The sequence below is a fragment of the Oncorhynchus mykiss genome, chromosome 5 (genome assembly GCF_057628025.1).
Source record: "Oncorhynchus mykiss isolate SJ-2025 chromosome 5, ASM5762802v1, whole genome shotgun sequence".
In the NCBI taxonomy this organism is placed as follows: Eukaryota; Metazoa; Chordata; class Actinopteri; order Salmoniformes; family Salmonidae; genus Oncorhynchus; species Oncorhynchus mykiss.
This window is the reverse complement of record NC_143026.1, coordinates 17,084,433-17,097,379: the sequence shown is the minus strand read 5'-3', so window position 1 is coordinate 17,097,379 and position 12,947 is coordinate 17,084,433. Positions and strand designations below refer to the sequence as shown.

Genomic DNA, 12,947 nt, shown 5'->3' with positions numbered 1-12,947 from the left:
CCACTGCAGATGAGGAGGAGTCAGGTTACGCCTACAGTAGTCTTCCTGCTGCTTCGCATGACAGGGCTCACCCTCCCCTCTCAGCCGACACGGCACAAGCTTCCACAGACATTTACCTTGTGTTGTGTTGAGGTAAATGTTGTGGCAAGATAGGCTGTTTTCCTAAGTAAAGAGCTACTTTATTGACTGATGAAGAGAGGGTCTTGATATGTTGCAACAGCAGAGCACATGTTTACGACAGCTGCCGTGTGTCGCTTAGATTGTGCTGGGGAGAAGACTGGAGACTCCCCCAGAGCCCCCCACCCCCCCTAAACTGTCTGAGTCTAAGAAATAATATGACATCGTGTTTACGATCTTAAAGTGCAACAACAAAGTGGCAAAGAATCCAACACCACACATTCTTAGTGTCAGAAAGCAATTGGTTTACTACGCATTTTAAATACCTAACTGAGCCCTGAATGTCCATCAGTGCTTTGAGTTTGCCTTCTCATGTAGTTATAGCACACTATTTAGTAGTCGTTTTCAATTACAAAAACACCTAATTGCCTTGATGGCACTGGCAACAAAGTTAAAGGAGAATATGGCACAAGTTAAACAGAAGGCAATTTCAAGCTTGGAGTTGAGAATGTGTAATATGAACGCTCCTAGACATTGACGATGCGTTGGGTAGTTTTCCCCCAACTCAGATCAACTGTCTGTGACTGGTTCTATATGTTATTTGGGAACAACTACAAGCAACAGAGAATAGCTGGGACTATAATTATTTTCACTGATTGTAGTAGGACCTTTAAAACCTAAGAAGAGAAAGTTCAAATGGAGAACTATGAAGTACCTTTTAGCAGCTGATGGTTGTTGGAGTGAGGAGAGAGAGGGAGAGAGAGGGAGAGAAAGGGATTTTCTCAAGTAACAATCACAATATCTATTGCATTTTTATTCTTTTTAATCACAGAAGTGTTATTTCTTTCACTCTCTGGGAGAAACCCAACAAATGAAAATGAAAGTGAAAATAAAGAAAAAGCTAAAAGAAAACAACATCATGGACTATTTAGTCACATCCCAGCTATGTTTCATGAAATACTTAGGCTATATAATTCATATACATTTTTCCTTTTCTTTTTAAGGTATTTAAAAAATATTGTATGCTGGTTTGTTCAGTATCTTCTCTTTTATACGTATAATATTCTTTCAATATAGTTCTCTTTCGAAATAAAAAGGAAACCATCCATCCATACGTTACTGTCCAGTGGCGTAGTGTGATGTTAGTGGTGTGGCGGTGCTGAGGCCTGGGCTCTGAGACACAGAGTGTGTGTGGTCTCTCCTGGCTGGGCCTGAGCAGAGGAACTGGTGGTATGTTATCATTGATGCCCCACACAGCCTGGCTGGCTGGGTGACAGTAGTAGTAGTAGCTCTGGGTTTCACCCAGTGATCACTTGCATTGGCCTGCTCACAAGGCTCCCGCAGTGTGTTGGTGTGTGTGTGTGGATAAGTGGGGGTCCCATCTGTGTGTCAATGCTGAGAGGGCAGGCTCCCATGGGACTCATACAGCAGGAAGATACTGTCCTTCCTGGTTGCCGATTGGTTAACAGGCCTGTCAATCTATTGACACCAGGTCACATTGCGTGAGGACTGAGGAGACACACTGCTCCACTCTTACAGAGACTTACAGATTGCTTTCAAACCCATTAAGTCAGAGGAAACAGATTTTGTAAATATTGCCTGGCATTTATATGTAATTTTTTTAAATCACTCCGTGTTTAGGTCTATTTGCTTGGAGAGTGACGTGATACTGTGAGCTAACTACATTAGCACACAGCTCCAATTTAGTCTCTGAGGCCTTTAGATAGGCCTGCAGATATAGTTCTCTCTAACGTTTCTCATCATAATTGTCTGTTAAGTGGCCTGCCTGTGTTATATAGCTATCTCTATCGGTTAACACACTAAATATAAACCTCCACGAAATGACAGCAGGCAGCATTCTAGACATTCCTTCCTACTACTTTCACTAACTTGTAAGGATCCCACACACACTGCCCACATAGGAGAGACCTAGAATGGGAATACAATGGATGCTGGTTATCTCCTTACACGGAGAAATGTAAATAGCTAAATCAATGGGGTCAAGGTACACTCCTTACTCTTTTAAATATATATCTATATTTGAAAGGAAACATTTATTATAAAGATGTCATTGGCTTCTTAATTAAATTGTTATGAAAACCACGTTGCTGGTTTTAGGTATATTTCTTTTTCTACAAAACACAATTGCAATCTTTTTTTAAATCCATGAGAAAAGTCTCATTTACACACTACTTTACTAGTCCCATAACTTTAACTTTTTGTTTTACTTCACACCCCATATAACCCTCATAAACAAACTCCAGGTGTTAAATACATCAATAGTTCCCGTGTCAAATAAACTTTTTAACGCCACGATATTTTCTAGTATTAAAGTTCGATTCGTCATGCACTTAAATCTGTCATTTCTGCCACATATCTATTGCTGATCTTACTGTGTGAACTGAACTATATAAGCAGTTTCAACTACTCAGTCGTCATCCACCTCCTCTCCCTCCGACTCCTCTCTCCTCTCATAAATTTTATCCCGCTGTCGCTCCTGGATCTCTTTCATCTCCTCCGCATAGCGGCTGAAAGCTCCTCCGAACTTCCCCCACGCTTTGAACGGGATGGTGATAGAGTTCCTGTAGCTCGGTTTGACCTCGCTCACTCGCAGGAACACGCCGTATTTGTTGGACCCGACGTCGAAAAAGAACCGTTTAGAGTCCACCATGATGGATGTGCCCTCGGGAAGCTCCCCATAGGCCCCAGCTGCGGTTCCACCCGCCAACTCTTCGTCGTCTCCACCGTAATCATCTATATGCTTGGCAAGGGCGTCTCTAAACTCTATTAAGCCTTGGGCCGGAAGGGCTATGGTCTGCCCGGCCTGCATGCCTCCTCCAGGCCCCCCTACTCCGAACCCGGGCCCTCGGTTTACGGTCTGTCGGATCCGCAGGAACCTCCCCCGCTGGTTCTCCTTCAGATCGAGGTAGTATTTACGGTTCTCACGGACCAAGAACTCGCTCTTCAGGGCTCGCCTGGGCCCACCGTCCTCTCCGACCGAGGACTGGGCGATCTGCTCCGGGCTGCTAGGCCCCAGTTGGGCGTAGTGCTCTATGAAATCCCCCAGGTAGTCACGAAACTCCGCCGCAACTGACATGGACAGGGTCAGGCGACTTTTGGAGCCCCCGGCCCCGACCTCGGCGATTTTGATGAACCTGCCCTTGTTGTTTTGCTTGACGTCCAGGTAGAAGCGCTTGTTCTGGATATCCAGTCGCTTGGACGCCAGCTCCTGGGTCTCCTGCTCTCTCTGGGAGTGCTGGAACCCGCTTCCACCACCTCCTCCTCCTCCTCCTCCTCCGCTGCTGCCACCGCCGCGCTCGCTCCCACTGTCACCATCCGCCATCTTCAGCACCGCCAGCCAGCTTCTCCCTCTCCTGCGTATCTCCCTCTCGGCTTGCACACCCCCTTCATGGTCATCACCAAAACCCGCCCCAAGCGCTCCCGCATTGGCCTTGGGTCTGCCAATCACTCCAGGTTCAACGAATTCTCTTTCCCTCATTGGTCAATTTTCGCTGTCAATCACGATTACATCTTAACCTTGTAACATGTAATTGGTTCAGATGTAGGTTCTGTTGACGTAATTCTCGTGGAGCTTTTACCCTACTGGACACCGGGATCACGACCACACCACCGTCCAATCAACGGGCCAACATTTTTACAACCATTTTTACTATGAAGTTCCAATAAATTGTAGCTGATCCTTTTCTGTGCAGTTGCTATGGCATTTAAGGCAAAACTGGGCAAACGTGAAATTCTAGACTGGGGGAATACTACAGACAAAAGCAGTAATAAAAGCAATTCCATATCAATTGTTACACTTATACTATACAGTGACAGTCATTTGACAATGTCACAAAAGACCAGCCATTTACACTGAGATTAATACATTTTACCTTGTACATTTTAATAAACCTAGGCATTGGTACAAAAAATATTTAACCATCTAACTCCTAATATTTTCCCTGTCATCCAGATATGAATGTTGCTATTAATTCCACCACAGTGGTGCCCATACTATTATTTATTTTTTTTGTCATTTAGCAGACGCTTTTATCCAGAGCAATTAGGGTTAAGTGCCTTGCTCAAGGTCACATCGGCAGATGTTTTCACTTAGTCGGATCGGGGATTCAAACAAGCAACCTTTTGGTTACTGGCCCAACTCTCTTAACCGCTAGACTACCTGCTACCAATCAAACAATCAACCCATGATCAGTCAGCTAGTACTGTAGCAAATTCAGAGGGGTTGTACACTGGACTTGAACATGGGTCTCTGATTCAGAGGCAAGCACCAAAGATCACTACACTATATATCCCTCCTCCACTATCTCACTTCTGACACCAGTGTAGGGAATTCAGTGGTGGATTGGTTAAGACTCGAACCCAGTGCCCAGTTTTTCAAAACATTTAATCCAGATAAAAACATGAGTTCAATTCTGTTCCTCCCTCAGATGTGATCCCTCTTTGTTTTTTCTAATGTAGTTTAAAGTTTAAAAGACAAAAACAGAATAAAAACATAACATATCACATCATATGCTACAACAAATATCATGTTAGATGATCCCATTAAATTTGGTCTAAATATTTTCTAAAAGGAAGTGGGAACAAAATCGAATGGGGTAACTGGGTTGAGACAACAAAGTGTAATTTTGATCTGGATTTTTTTTTAAACTGGGCCCAGGTCACTCTGGTTCCAAAACAAGCACGCTACAATATATTGATAATGATATATATACCTCATATACACTGAGTGTACAAAATATTAGGAACCGCTATGTCCATGACATAAACTGACCAGGTGAATGCAGGTGAAAAATGTGATCCCTTATTGATGTCACTTGTTAAATCCACTTAATTCAGTGTAAATGTAGGGGAAGAGACAGGTTAAAGAAGGATTTTTAAGCCTAGAGACAATTGAGCGTGATAATGTATGCATGCTATTCATTTAAGTGCCTTTGAACAGGGTATGGTAGTAGGTGCTAGGCGTACCGGTTTGAGTGTGTTAAGAACTGTAACGCTGCTGGGTTTTTCACACTCAACAGCTTCCTGTGTGTATCAAGAATGGTCCAACACCTTAAGGACATCCAGCCAACTTGACACAACTGTGTGAAGCATTGCAGTCACCTTGTAGAGTCCATGCCCAACGAATTGAGGCTGTTCTGAGGGCAAAAGGGGGTGCAACTCAATATTAGGAAGGTGTTCCTAATGTTTTGTACACTCAGTGTACATCCAGCAGGCAGGCAACACCCATACCGATGTTTTATCCCATTATATTTCACCTTTTATCATGTAAGTCATGGGTACAAATTACACATTGAATATTGGGGTGCCTGACATATTCTTGACAGCGGCACTTATGGGGGTGCACAAACCACATTGATATTTAATCTCCTATGTAGGAGGAGATTAATTGATTTGTAATGCCCATCAGTCCAGTCCAGTTCCAAACACAGCAGCAATGGCAGCAAGGGAGACTCACTCCACCCCTAAGGAGGCCTGACTGGGATGGGCTTCTCTCATAAGGAAGGTGGGCGAGCCAGAGGGTTTCCCAAGAGAGCATAACACTACATAAAGTTCAGATAGTAGAATACAGACATGCTTCTCTCTGTCAATTTGACAAGATTAGAGTAAATACTTATTACAGCCACAGTCTAGGCTTTACATGTTTTATTTACTTCTTTGTAAAACAAGGTTTAACCTAAATCCTAACAAGACAATATCAATACAAACATTGGTCCAATATACTAAATTTATATTTTAACGTTTTGTAAATTTGCATCCTTTTGAATACACCCCAGGAGGAAGGGCAGCAGCCAACACAGTGCCTAGCCTGCTCACCTACTACATAGGTTGCAAATATCCATTGTCCACTTGTACAGGGTTTTGAATCTACTGGCAGGTAACATTGGTCAAATACTGTAAAGCAGGCTAGGTTAGTTGAGGGGCACATCACTTACTAGTTTGGAGTTTGCACTTTTGGGACATTTTTATTGCTTCGATTGTGCCAGCCAAACTAAATCACAGCACTCATGTATTTTACCCGGGTCTGGCAGCAACAACGTTGATCAAGTGAGAGATGGTGAACAGAGTGACATGGGATTCAGGTACGTCAGAGTTAATGGTAGTGTGGTGGATGAGAGGAGTTCTTCTAATACAATGTAACGCTCTGAGCACATGGAAAAGCACAATATTTATCCCATCATTATTCTAACCGAATGATCATTCTGAATCTCACCGGGGAAAAAAATAATATATCAACTCAATTACATGGATTATGTAGTTTAAATTTGTTCATGTCACAGAATTTTTGGTATTTCATCTTAATCTGCATGTAGGACCTACTTGTGTGTCCGTACCTTCAGTGAATTATAAATGCGGTAGTATTTCTCTGGTGTTTTCTACTATCCCAAAACGTCCAATACAGTTGCAGGAATGAGTAAACACTGTACAAACACGATTGCAATTGGTTGAAGAGACCGTTCGAACCAGCAAGCAGAAAAGCTATTGGTTGGCTCTGGAAGCTCGAGGAATCCTCATTCATCCGCTTGGCTTTGCTTCGTGGTTTATTGTTTCTCTCCGTTTCGAAATAGAACAGGGAAAAGTCACCGGCGACATGGTAACGAGTTTTTGATTATTTTATGCACATTCTGTGTGTGCACTCTGTATTGTAGGACATATTATAGTAAATTGGATTCAATGTAAATTATATGCTAAACGGGCAAGTAGCATTCACGAATTCAAGCTTGCGTGCAAAATAACGTTAGGACGTCGTCGATTGACACTCGAAAGCTAGCTAACGAAAGAGCGCCATCTACATTTAGCTAGTACGCCATCTGTTTTACAACCGACTCGCTTCTCATACTTATTTCAAACACATCTTAACTATATCTAATATCTGGCTACGTTATCCCCTGACTCTTTCTGGTTCTTATTATGTTAATATTCCAAGATATTCGCAAAGTTTGGGTTGTGTATTGAATTAACGTTACGGTAGCAAGTTTCCACCGAGCTAGCTAGCTAAACCAGGTTATCACTAATCCGCCTAGCGAGCAGAGATACTACTGGCGAGCAGCCAAGAAAACCTGTGCTAACGTTAGCTAGCTACAAGCATACCAATATTTCACCGTTTTAGATAGCTAAAACCATTCTTACTGCGTTTTTATGCATATTTAGATTATTATCTTTTTGCAACATTTGAATGAATCATCTTCAATAAATCAAATGACAGTTAGGTAAACTATATACCTGAAATTGTCCATTATCTTCCAATTGGCGGGATAAATGTGATTGTAATGACAGGTTGCTTGAAGTTGTAAACAAAAATAACATTAAGAAAATGCTAGTGTATTAATAATTTATTTGTACACCAACGCTACATTGAGTCTTTTTCATCCTGGCCACAGTTCAGCAAGGCATTGAGAAGTTAAAAAAAATGTTTTTATCAAGTTGATGTATCATATACTGAATTTCTGTTTCTTCCCTTCCAGGCAGGAGGAAAGGCTGGAAAGGACAGTGGTAAAGCTAAGGCAAAGGCTGTTTCTCGCTCCCAGAGGGCTGGACTCCAGGCATGTACCCACTCTTTCCCCTGGTTTTCTGTGGTCACATGTGAATCAGTCTCTTTTCCTGGGTTTTCCCTGTTGAATTAGTCACAAGTGAATCCTACATAACAGATAGGCATCTTCTGCCTAGAGTGTTTCTCATTGTGTGTATGTTTCTCCTTGTGTAGTTCCCGGTGGGTCGTATCCACAGACACCTGAAAACCAGGACCACCAGCCATGGCAGAGTAGGAGCCACCGCAGCCGTCTACAGCGCCGCCATCTTGGAGTACCTCACTGCTGAAGTGAGATGTTTTTATTTAACCCCCCCCCCCAAAAGGAGACTCATTGAGGACTCTGACGAAGGTCAATAGAGCAGGCTTTTGCTCCAACAGTTCCCTAACGCACACTTACTGAACATATTTTTGTTTCCCTTTCAGGTGTTGGAGTTGGCAGGGAACGCCTCCAAGGATCTGAAGGTGAAGCGTATCACTCCACGTCACTTACAGCTGGCCATCCGCGGAGATGAGGAATTGGACTCGCTCATCAAGGCTACCATCGCTGGAGGAGGTGAGTTGTAAACTAATGAATTGGTTTTATGTTTTGTTCTTCCAGTAACTCAAAGCACTTTATATTACATGGGGTAGGGCAAACTCACCTCTTCACCTACCAATGTGTATCACTAGCACCCATTCGTAATGTCCCTTTTTCTCCCTCCTGCAGGTGTGATCCCTCACATCCACAAGTCTCTGATTGGAAAGAAGGGCCAACAGAAGACTGCATAGAGGAAGTGACCTATCACATCACCAGGAAGGAATGGGCAGCCATGTTCATTTTGTTTCTCATATTTTTTGGGGGGGGATTTTGTAACCATAGTTGTAGTCTCTCGAGGGAGATGTGTAGTCTTTGAGGTATGTGTTGATTTGTACTGTTTTAAAGGGGTGTGTTTTTAGGGTAGGGTTTTTTGCAGACAAGAAACTTGTGCAATAACCATGTTTCCATCCACAGTTTTTATGCGAGTAAAGTCATAGTGTATAAAAAACCAAGACAGCAGTGATGGAAACAGGAATTTTAGGTACAATTTTATAAATGCCAACAGACAATTTGTTCGTTCGACGTGGTGGGATCTTTTTGTGTTGGTAAAATGTATGATGTGAGAAATGCCAGTGAAAACTCCTTTATGCACAAATATTGATAAGAAGAAACCATGCATTTTATTAGGCTACAGATGAAATTATGATGAACTTCACAGGGTGGTGGAAGTGTATGGTGATGAGCTTGATGCTTCTGTCCAATAACCACAAGGTAGGCATATTTGCAAGTTAATGCTACAATTTTTGTGACAACTAGCGGTAGAGTTGAAAATGCAATGGAAACGCATACATGGAACTTTAGATTTTTTTATTCGGTACATGAAAACGTAAGCAAAAAAGTACATTTTGTGTGCACTGTCATCACACAGATTTCTATCTGTAAAAGGTCAGTTTGGTGGAAACGCCACTGATGGAAAAATGTGCATATTTTCATTATCTACATTGAGTATTCGCATGAAAATCTGTTGCCAATTGGATGGAAACCTAGCTACTGACCAACAAATGCTGAAGTTCTTGTCATGTTTTGAAAAACTTTGAGTTGATTGGATTTTGCTACAAACTTGTTTTATACCTACAAAAGATAAAGTCTTTTAAAAAACTATCCGTGTGTGTTCATATTTTAGCCAGAATATGATTAATGGTTTTCTATGTAGCTTTGACCTCTCTTACCTTTAGAGATATAGTAGTTTAGATATTATTTAATTTTATTCCGTGGAGAATGAAGGTCGGTCGGCACTCATGAATTTGAGGTGGGGGGGACTAAAATGTGAGTTAGCTGGTGCATACTGAGTCACATCCACACAGCATGACAACTTCTCTGTTAGGCAGTAGGTGGCCCTCAACCATTTGTAAATTGGTCAGAGATATTGATGTGTTTGAAATCAGACATTATCACAGTACAACAAAATCCAGTCTATATTCAGGCATTATGTTTATTTTTCACGATACTTCCAAATATAGAAATCAAGTGGAGGAAAAGAGATTATCTTGATTATAATGCAAATTCAAGAACAACAAAAAACATTTCTCACTTCTTTAGAACACTTATACAGCAGCCACAGATTCATTAAAAGTGAATATACTTGAATAGAACTTACAGTATGACAATACAAAAGAAAGCAGGAACACATTCATTATTGCACTCTACCCTGAGTGGAAAACTTAATTTCAACACTCCTTTAAGTAGCTTTTTTAGTTGCCAATACATTAGAATAGTATAGAAGCTGGTGAGGTAGTGGGATACATCTCAATAGTCTAAAGGAGCTTCTACCCTCATCTCACTTCCTTAAAATCACTTCAGACTATTGAGAACCACCCTATTTCATCCAAAAGTTCTAACACAGGTGAGAGTGAGGCTGGTAGGCCCCCATCAGTGGGTTAGACCTTGGAGTGGGCATCACCAGACCGGGGAGGCTGACGTATTGGTATAAAGAGTCCATGGGGGTGGCAGGGAGGCTGGGCAGTGCTGGACCGGCCATGGAGGAGCTGTATTGGTTGTGGAGGTATGGGGTGGAAGCGCCCCCCTCGGCTCCTGCGTGATGGGGATGGTAGGTGGGGTTGGGGCCTGGGCGGTAGGCCTGTAGCTCGGTGTAGTGCAGCAGGTGAGATGTTACTTTAGCTTGGCAGGCTTGGGCCAGAGCATCCTGGACCATCCTCTTCATCCTCATACGCCTGTTCTGGAACCAGTTACGGATCTGAGGAGAAACAGAGAGAAGAGTTAGATGATGGGCAACTTCGATGGGGCCACACTCATTATTAAGGGCCGGGGTGGCTTGCGGGTCTGCATATGCACATCCATACCCACACATGCAGTCCTAGCCTTTTGGGGGACCTAAGTGAAATTTGAGAGGGGTCCAACCTACCTTGCGGGCAAAACATTTCAGCGGCCCACCTCTTGACAGCGGAGAGAAAAAAAACTTTTAAAAAAAACGTAAGTTTTAGAGTTAAATTCCTGCTATTTTATTTTAACCCCTTTTTGATCTTGTCTCATCGCTGCAACTCCCAACTGGTTGGAAGGCGAAGGTCGAGTCATGCGTCCTCCGAAACATGACCCACCAAACCCGCGCTTCTTAACACCCGCCCGCTTAACCTGGAAGCCAGCCACACCAATGTCAGAAGAAACACCATTCAACTGACGACTGAGGTCAGCTAGCAGGTGCCCGGCTCGCCACAAGGTGTCGCTAGAGCTTGATGAGCCAAGTAAAGCCCCCCCCCCCCCCCCTACCCCGGAGGACTCAGGGCCAATTGTAAGCCGCGCTATGGGATCCCGGCCGGCTGTGATCAAACCCAGGATCGAACACGGGTCTGTAGTGACGCCTTTAGCACTGCGATGCAGTGCTGTAGACCGTTGCACCACTCGGGAGGCCCCAAAATGTTGCACTTTTAAAGCAGGTTTGCTGCAATTCTACACATTTTGCCATGGGGTAGAGAGAAATGTTTGCAGTTTGAAATATGATATCTGAGTGGGCGTGACTAACAAAATTACCCATGGTTTGGCGGGTAATTTGACAATTTTTTTAACCTGGATTTAAGTCAGTTAAGAACAAATTCTTATTTACAATGACAGCCTAGGAACAGTGGGTTAACTGCCTTGTTCAGGGGCAGAATGACAGATTTCTACCTTGTCAGCTCAGGGATTCGATCTTGCAACCTTTTTTTTGGGGGGGGGGGGGGTGCCTACCTGTTTGTCTGTAAGGTTGAGTCTCTTGCAGAGCTTTGCAGGGTGTTCCTCAAGAAAGGCCGTCTCCAGACTGTTGATCTGCTCCTCTTTGTAGGCTGTACGTGGCCGCCTCCCCGTAGGAAGAGAGAGAGAGATGGGAGACAAGGAGGGAGAGGTGAAGGTGCCGTCCGGGGGGGGGGGTGGTGGGGGAGAGGGATCGCCCGCCTTCGCTCTCTTCTACTGATGAAGCCATTCTCAGCCACTTCTGAGGAGAGAGGGTAGAAATGGAGAGAAGTTAGATTTCAAATCCATTCATATGTCACATCATAGTGGTTCCCAAAACGTTTGTGTGCTCTGAACCTTTCAAACAAATTCATGTCTCTGAGGTGCGTCCTAACTATGGAGCTTTCAGCACTTTAAGAGCTAAATCAGATGTAGCTATTACTTATGAATTCTTTATCTCTGAGTCAATTAATTCCTCCAATACACAGCTTAACACACACCCCAAAACAACAAGACACTATTTCAATTAATGTATGCTCCCCATCTAAGCTCAGATCCTGAGGTGAGTTCATTTGAGGAAAAGCGAACCTACCTTGGTGGTTGTTGTGGAGGGGGCTACTCCTCTTGGTATGTGTACACATCTCAGGGCCTGCCAGGCAGGGATAGCTGAATGGGTTGAGCCTCTGTCCTCTCCTTGCCTGGTTCTCCTGATTCTCGGGTCTCGGTCGGCAGTAGAGCCCAGGCAGGCTCTCAGGTTGGGTCACAGAGGTGCTGTTGGGTCCAACAGAGGACCAGGAAGAGGGGAGAGGCGAGGGTCTCATGCTTCCTAATGCCTGGCTACTTTGGGCAAGCCACTCGATGGAGAAATGTCCCCTCATGGTTGTACGATGGAGATATCCAACAAAATAAATCAAAATCCAGCAAAAGTCCTGTTGTTGGGGTGGAAAAAACTGTCCTTTTGGAGAAATATAATCTAATATTATCCTTTGGGTTCCAGAAATGCAAACAACCTTTTCTCAAAGCTGGGTAAATCCAGTGCGCTCTCTCTCAGCGGGTCAGTGTCCTGGTAAATTGAGTAATGATCTGAGTCTCAGGTGTAGAGTCAGTATTTATCCAGGGAATTCCTCCTCATTTACAACTGACTCAGCTAAGGATCAAAGAACATCCTCCCCTTCCTCCTTCAGTTTTCACAACTGCAGTAATTAAGACATCTCAACATATAAGAACATATTCTTATCAGGGATAGCTCACCCAAATAACACAATTACGCATTGGTTTCCTTAACCTGAAAGTAGGGAAACTAAACCAAAGCATGGATTGCTGTCCTATCTTTCCATTAAGCAGAATAAGAAAAATATTTAATTTTGTAATTTTGGTGAACTATTCCTTTAACACTGAAGCATTTCCTCCTGCTCCTCAGCTCCACCCATGGAATAAAAATATAATATTTCACTATATTTATTAATATGATTAACTGATCCAATAACACCCATCATTGTATATCTCATCATTTCAAATTACAACTTCATACATTCCATGACC

At 43.2% G+C, this 12,947-nt stretch overlaps 3 protein-coding genes across 3 annotated transcripts; 1 reads left to right on the top strand and 2 right to left on the bottom strand.

The window, feature by feature from the left end:
• Positions 1 to 922: 922 nt before the first annotated feature.
• Positions 923 to 4,043, bottom strand: purbb (purine-rich element binding protein Bb). Its single transcript, XM_021601952.3, has one exon. It carries the CDS (start codon positions 3,614 to 3,616, stop codon positions 2,546 to 2,548), a length of 1,071 nt encoding a protein of 356 aa, XP_021457627.3. The 5' UTR covers positions 3,617 to 4,043; the 3' UTR covers positions 923 to 2,545.
• Positions 4,044 to 6,579: 2,536 nt separating this feature from the next.
• On the top strand, positions 6,580 to 9,344 carry h2az2b (H2A.Z variant histone 2b). Its single transcript, XM_021601951.3, has 5 exons — positions 6,580 to 6,730; positions 7,602 to 7,679; positions 7,841 to 7,954; positions 8,090 to 8,219; positions 8,373 to 9,344. Exons 1-5 carry the CDS (start codon positions 6,728 to 6,730, stop codon positions 8,432 to 8,434), a joined length of 387 nt encoding a protein of 128 aa, XP_021457626.1. The 5' UTR covers positions 6,580 to 6,727; the 3' UTR covers positions 8,435 to 9,344.
• Positions 9,345 to 9,948: 604 nt separating this feature from the next.
• Positions 9,949 to 12,226, bottom strand: ved (ventrally expressed dharma/bozozok antagonist). The gene is made up of 3 exons (XM_090236584.1): positions 12,104 to 12,226; positions 11,424 to 11,639; positions 9,949 to 10,437 (listed from the first exon to the last, which is right to left on the bottom strand). Exons 1-3 carry the CDS (start codon positions 12,224 to 12,226, stop codon positions 10,078 to 10,080), a joined length of 699 nt encoding a protein of 232 aa, XP_090092710.1. The 3' UTR covers positions 9,949 to 10,077.
• Between the last annotated feature and the right edge of the window lie 721 nt (positions 12,227 to 12,947).

Coding starts and splice junctions, on each gene's coding strand:
- h2az2b (XM_021601951.3), top strand. Junction 7,680..7,840: donor CCCAGAGGGCTGGACTCCAG/GCATGTACCCAC, acceptor CTCCTTGTGTAG/TTCCCGGTGGGTCGTATCCA. Junction 8,220..8,372: donor GGCTACCATCGCTGGAGGAG/GTGAGTTGTAAA, acceptor TCCCTCCTGCAG/GTGTGATCCCTCACATCCAC.
- ved (XM_090236584.1), bottom strand. CDS start 12,226: ATGAGACCCTCGCCTCTCCCCTCTTCCTGGTCCTCTGTTGGACCCAAC. Junction 11,640..12,103: donor CCGAGAATCAGGAGAACCAG/GCAAGGAGAGGA, acceptor CTTCATCAGTAG/AAGAGAGCGAAGGCGGGCGA. Junction 10,438..11,423: donor TCAACCTTACAGACAAACAG/GTAGGCACCCCC, acceptor GTTTCTCCTCAG/ATCCGTAACTGGTTCCAGAA.
- purbb (XM_021601952.3), bottom strand. CDS start 3,616: ATGAGGGAAAGAGAATTCGTTGAACCTGGAGTGATTGGCAGACCCAAG.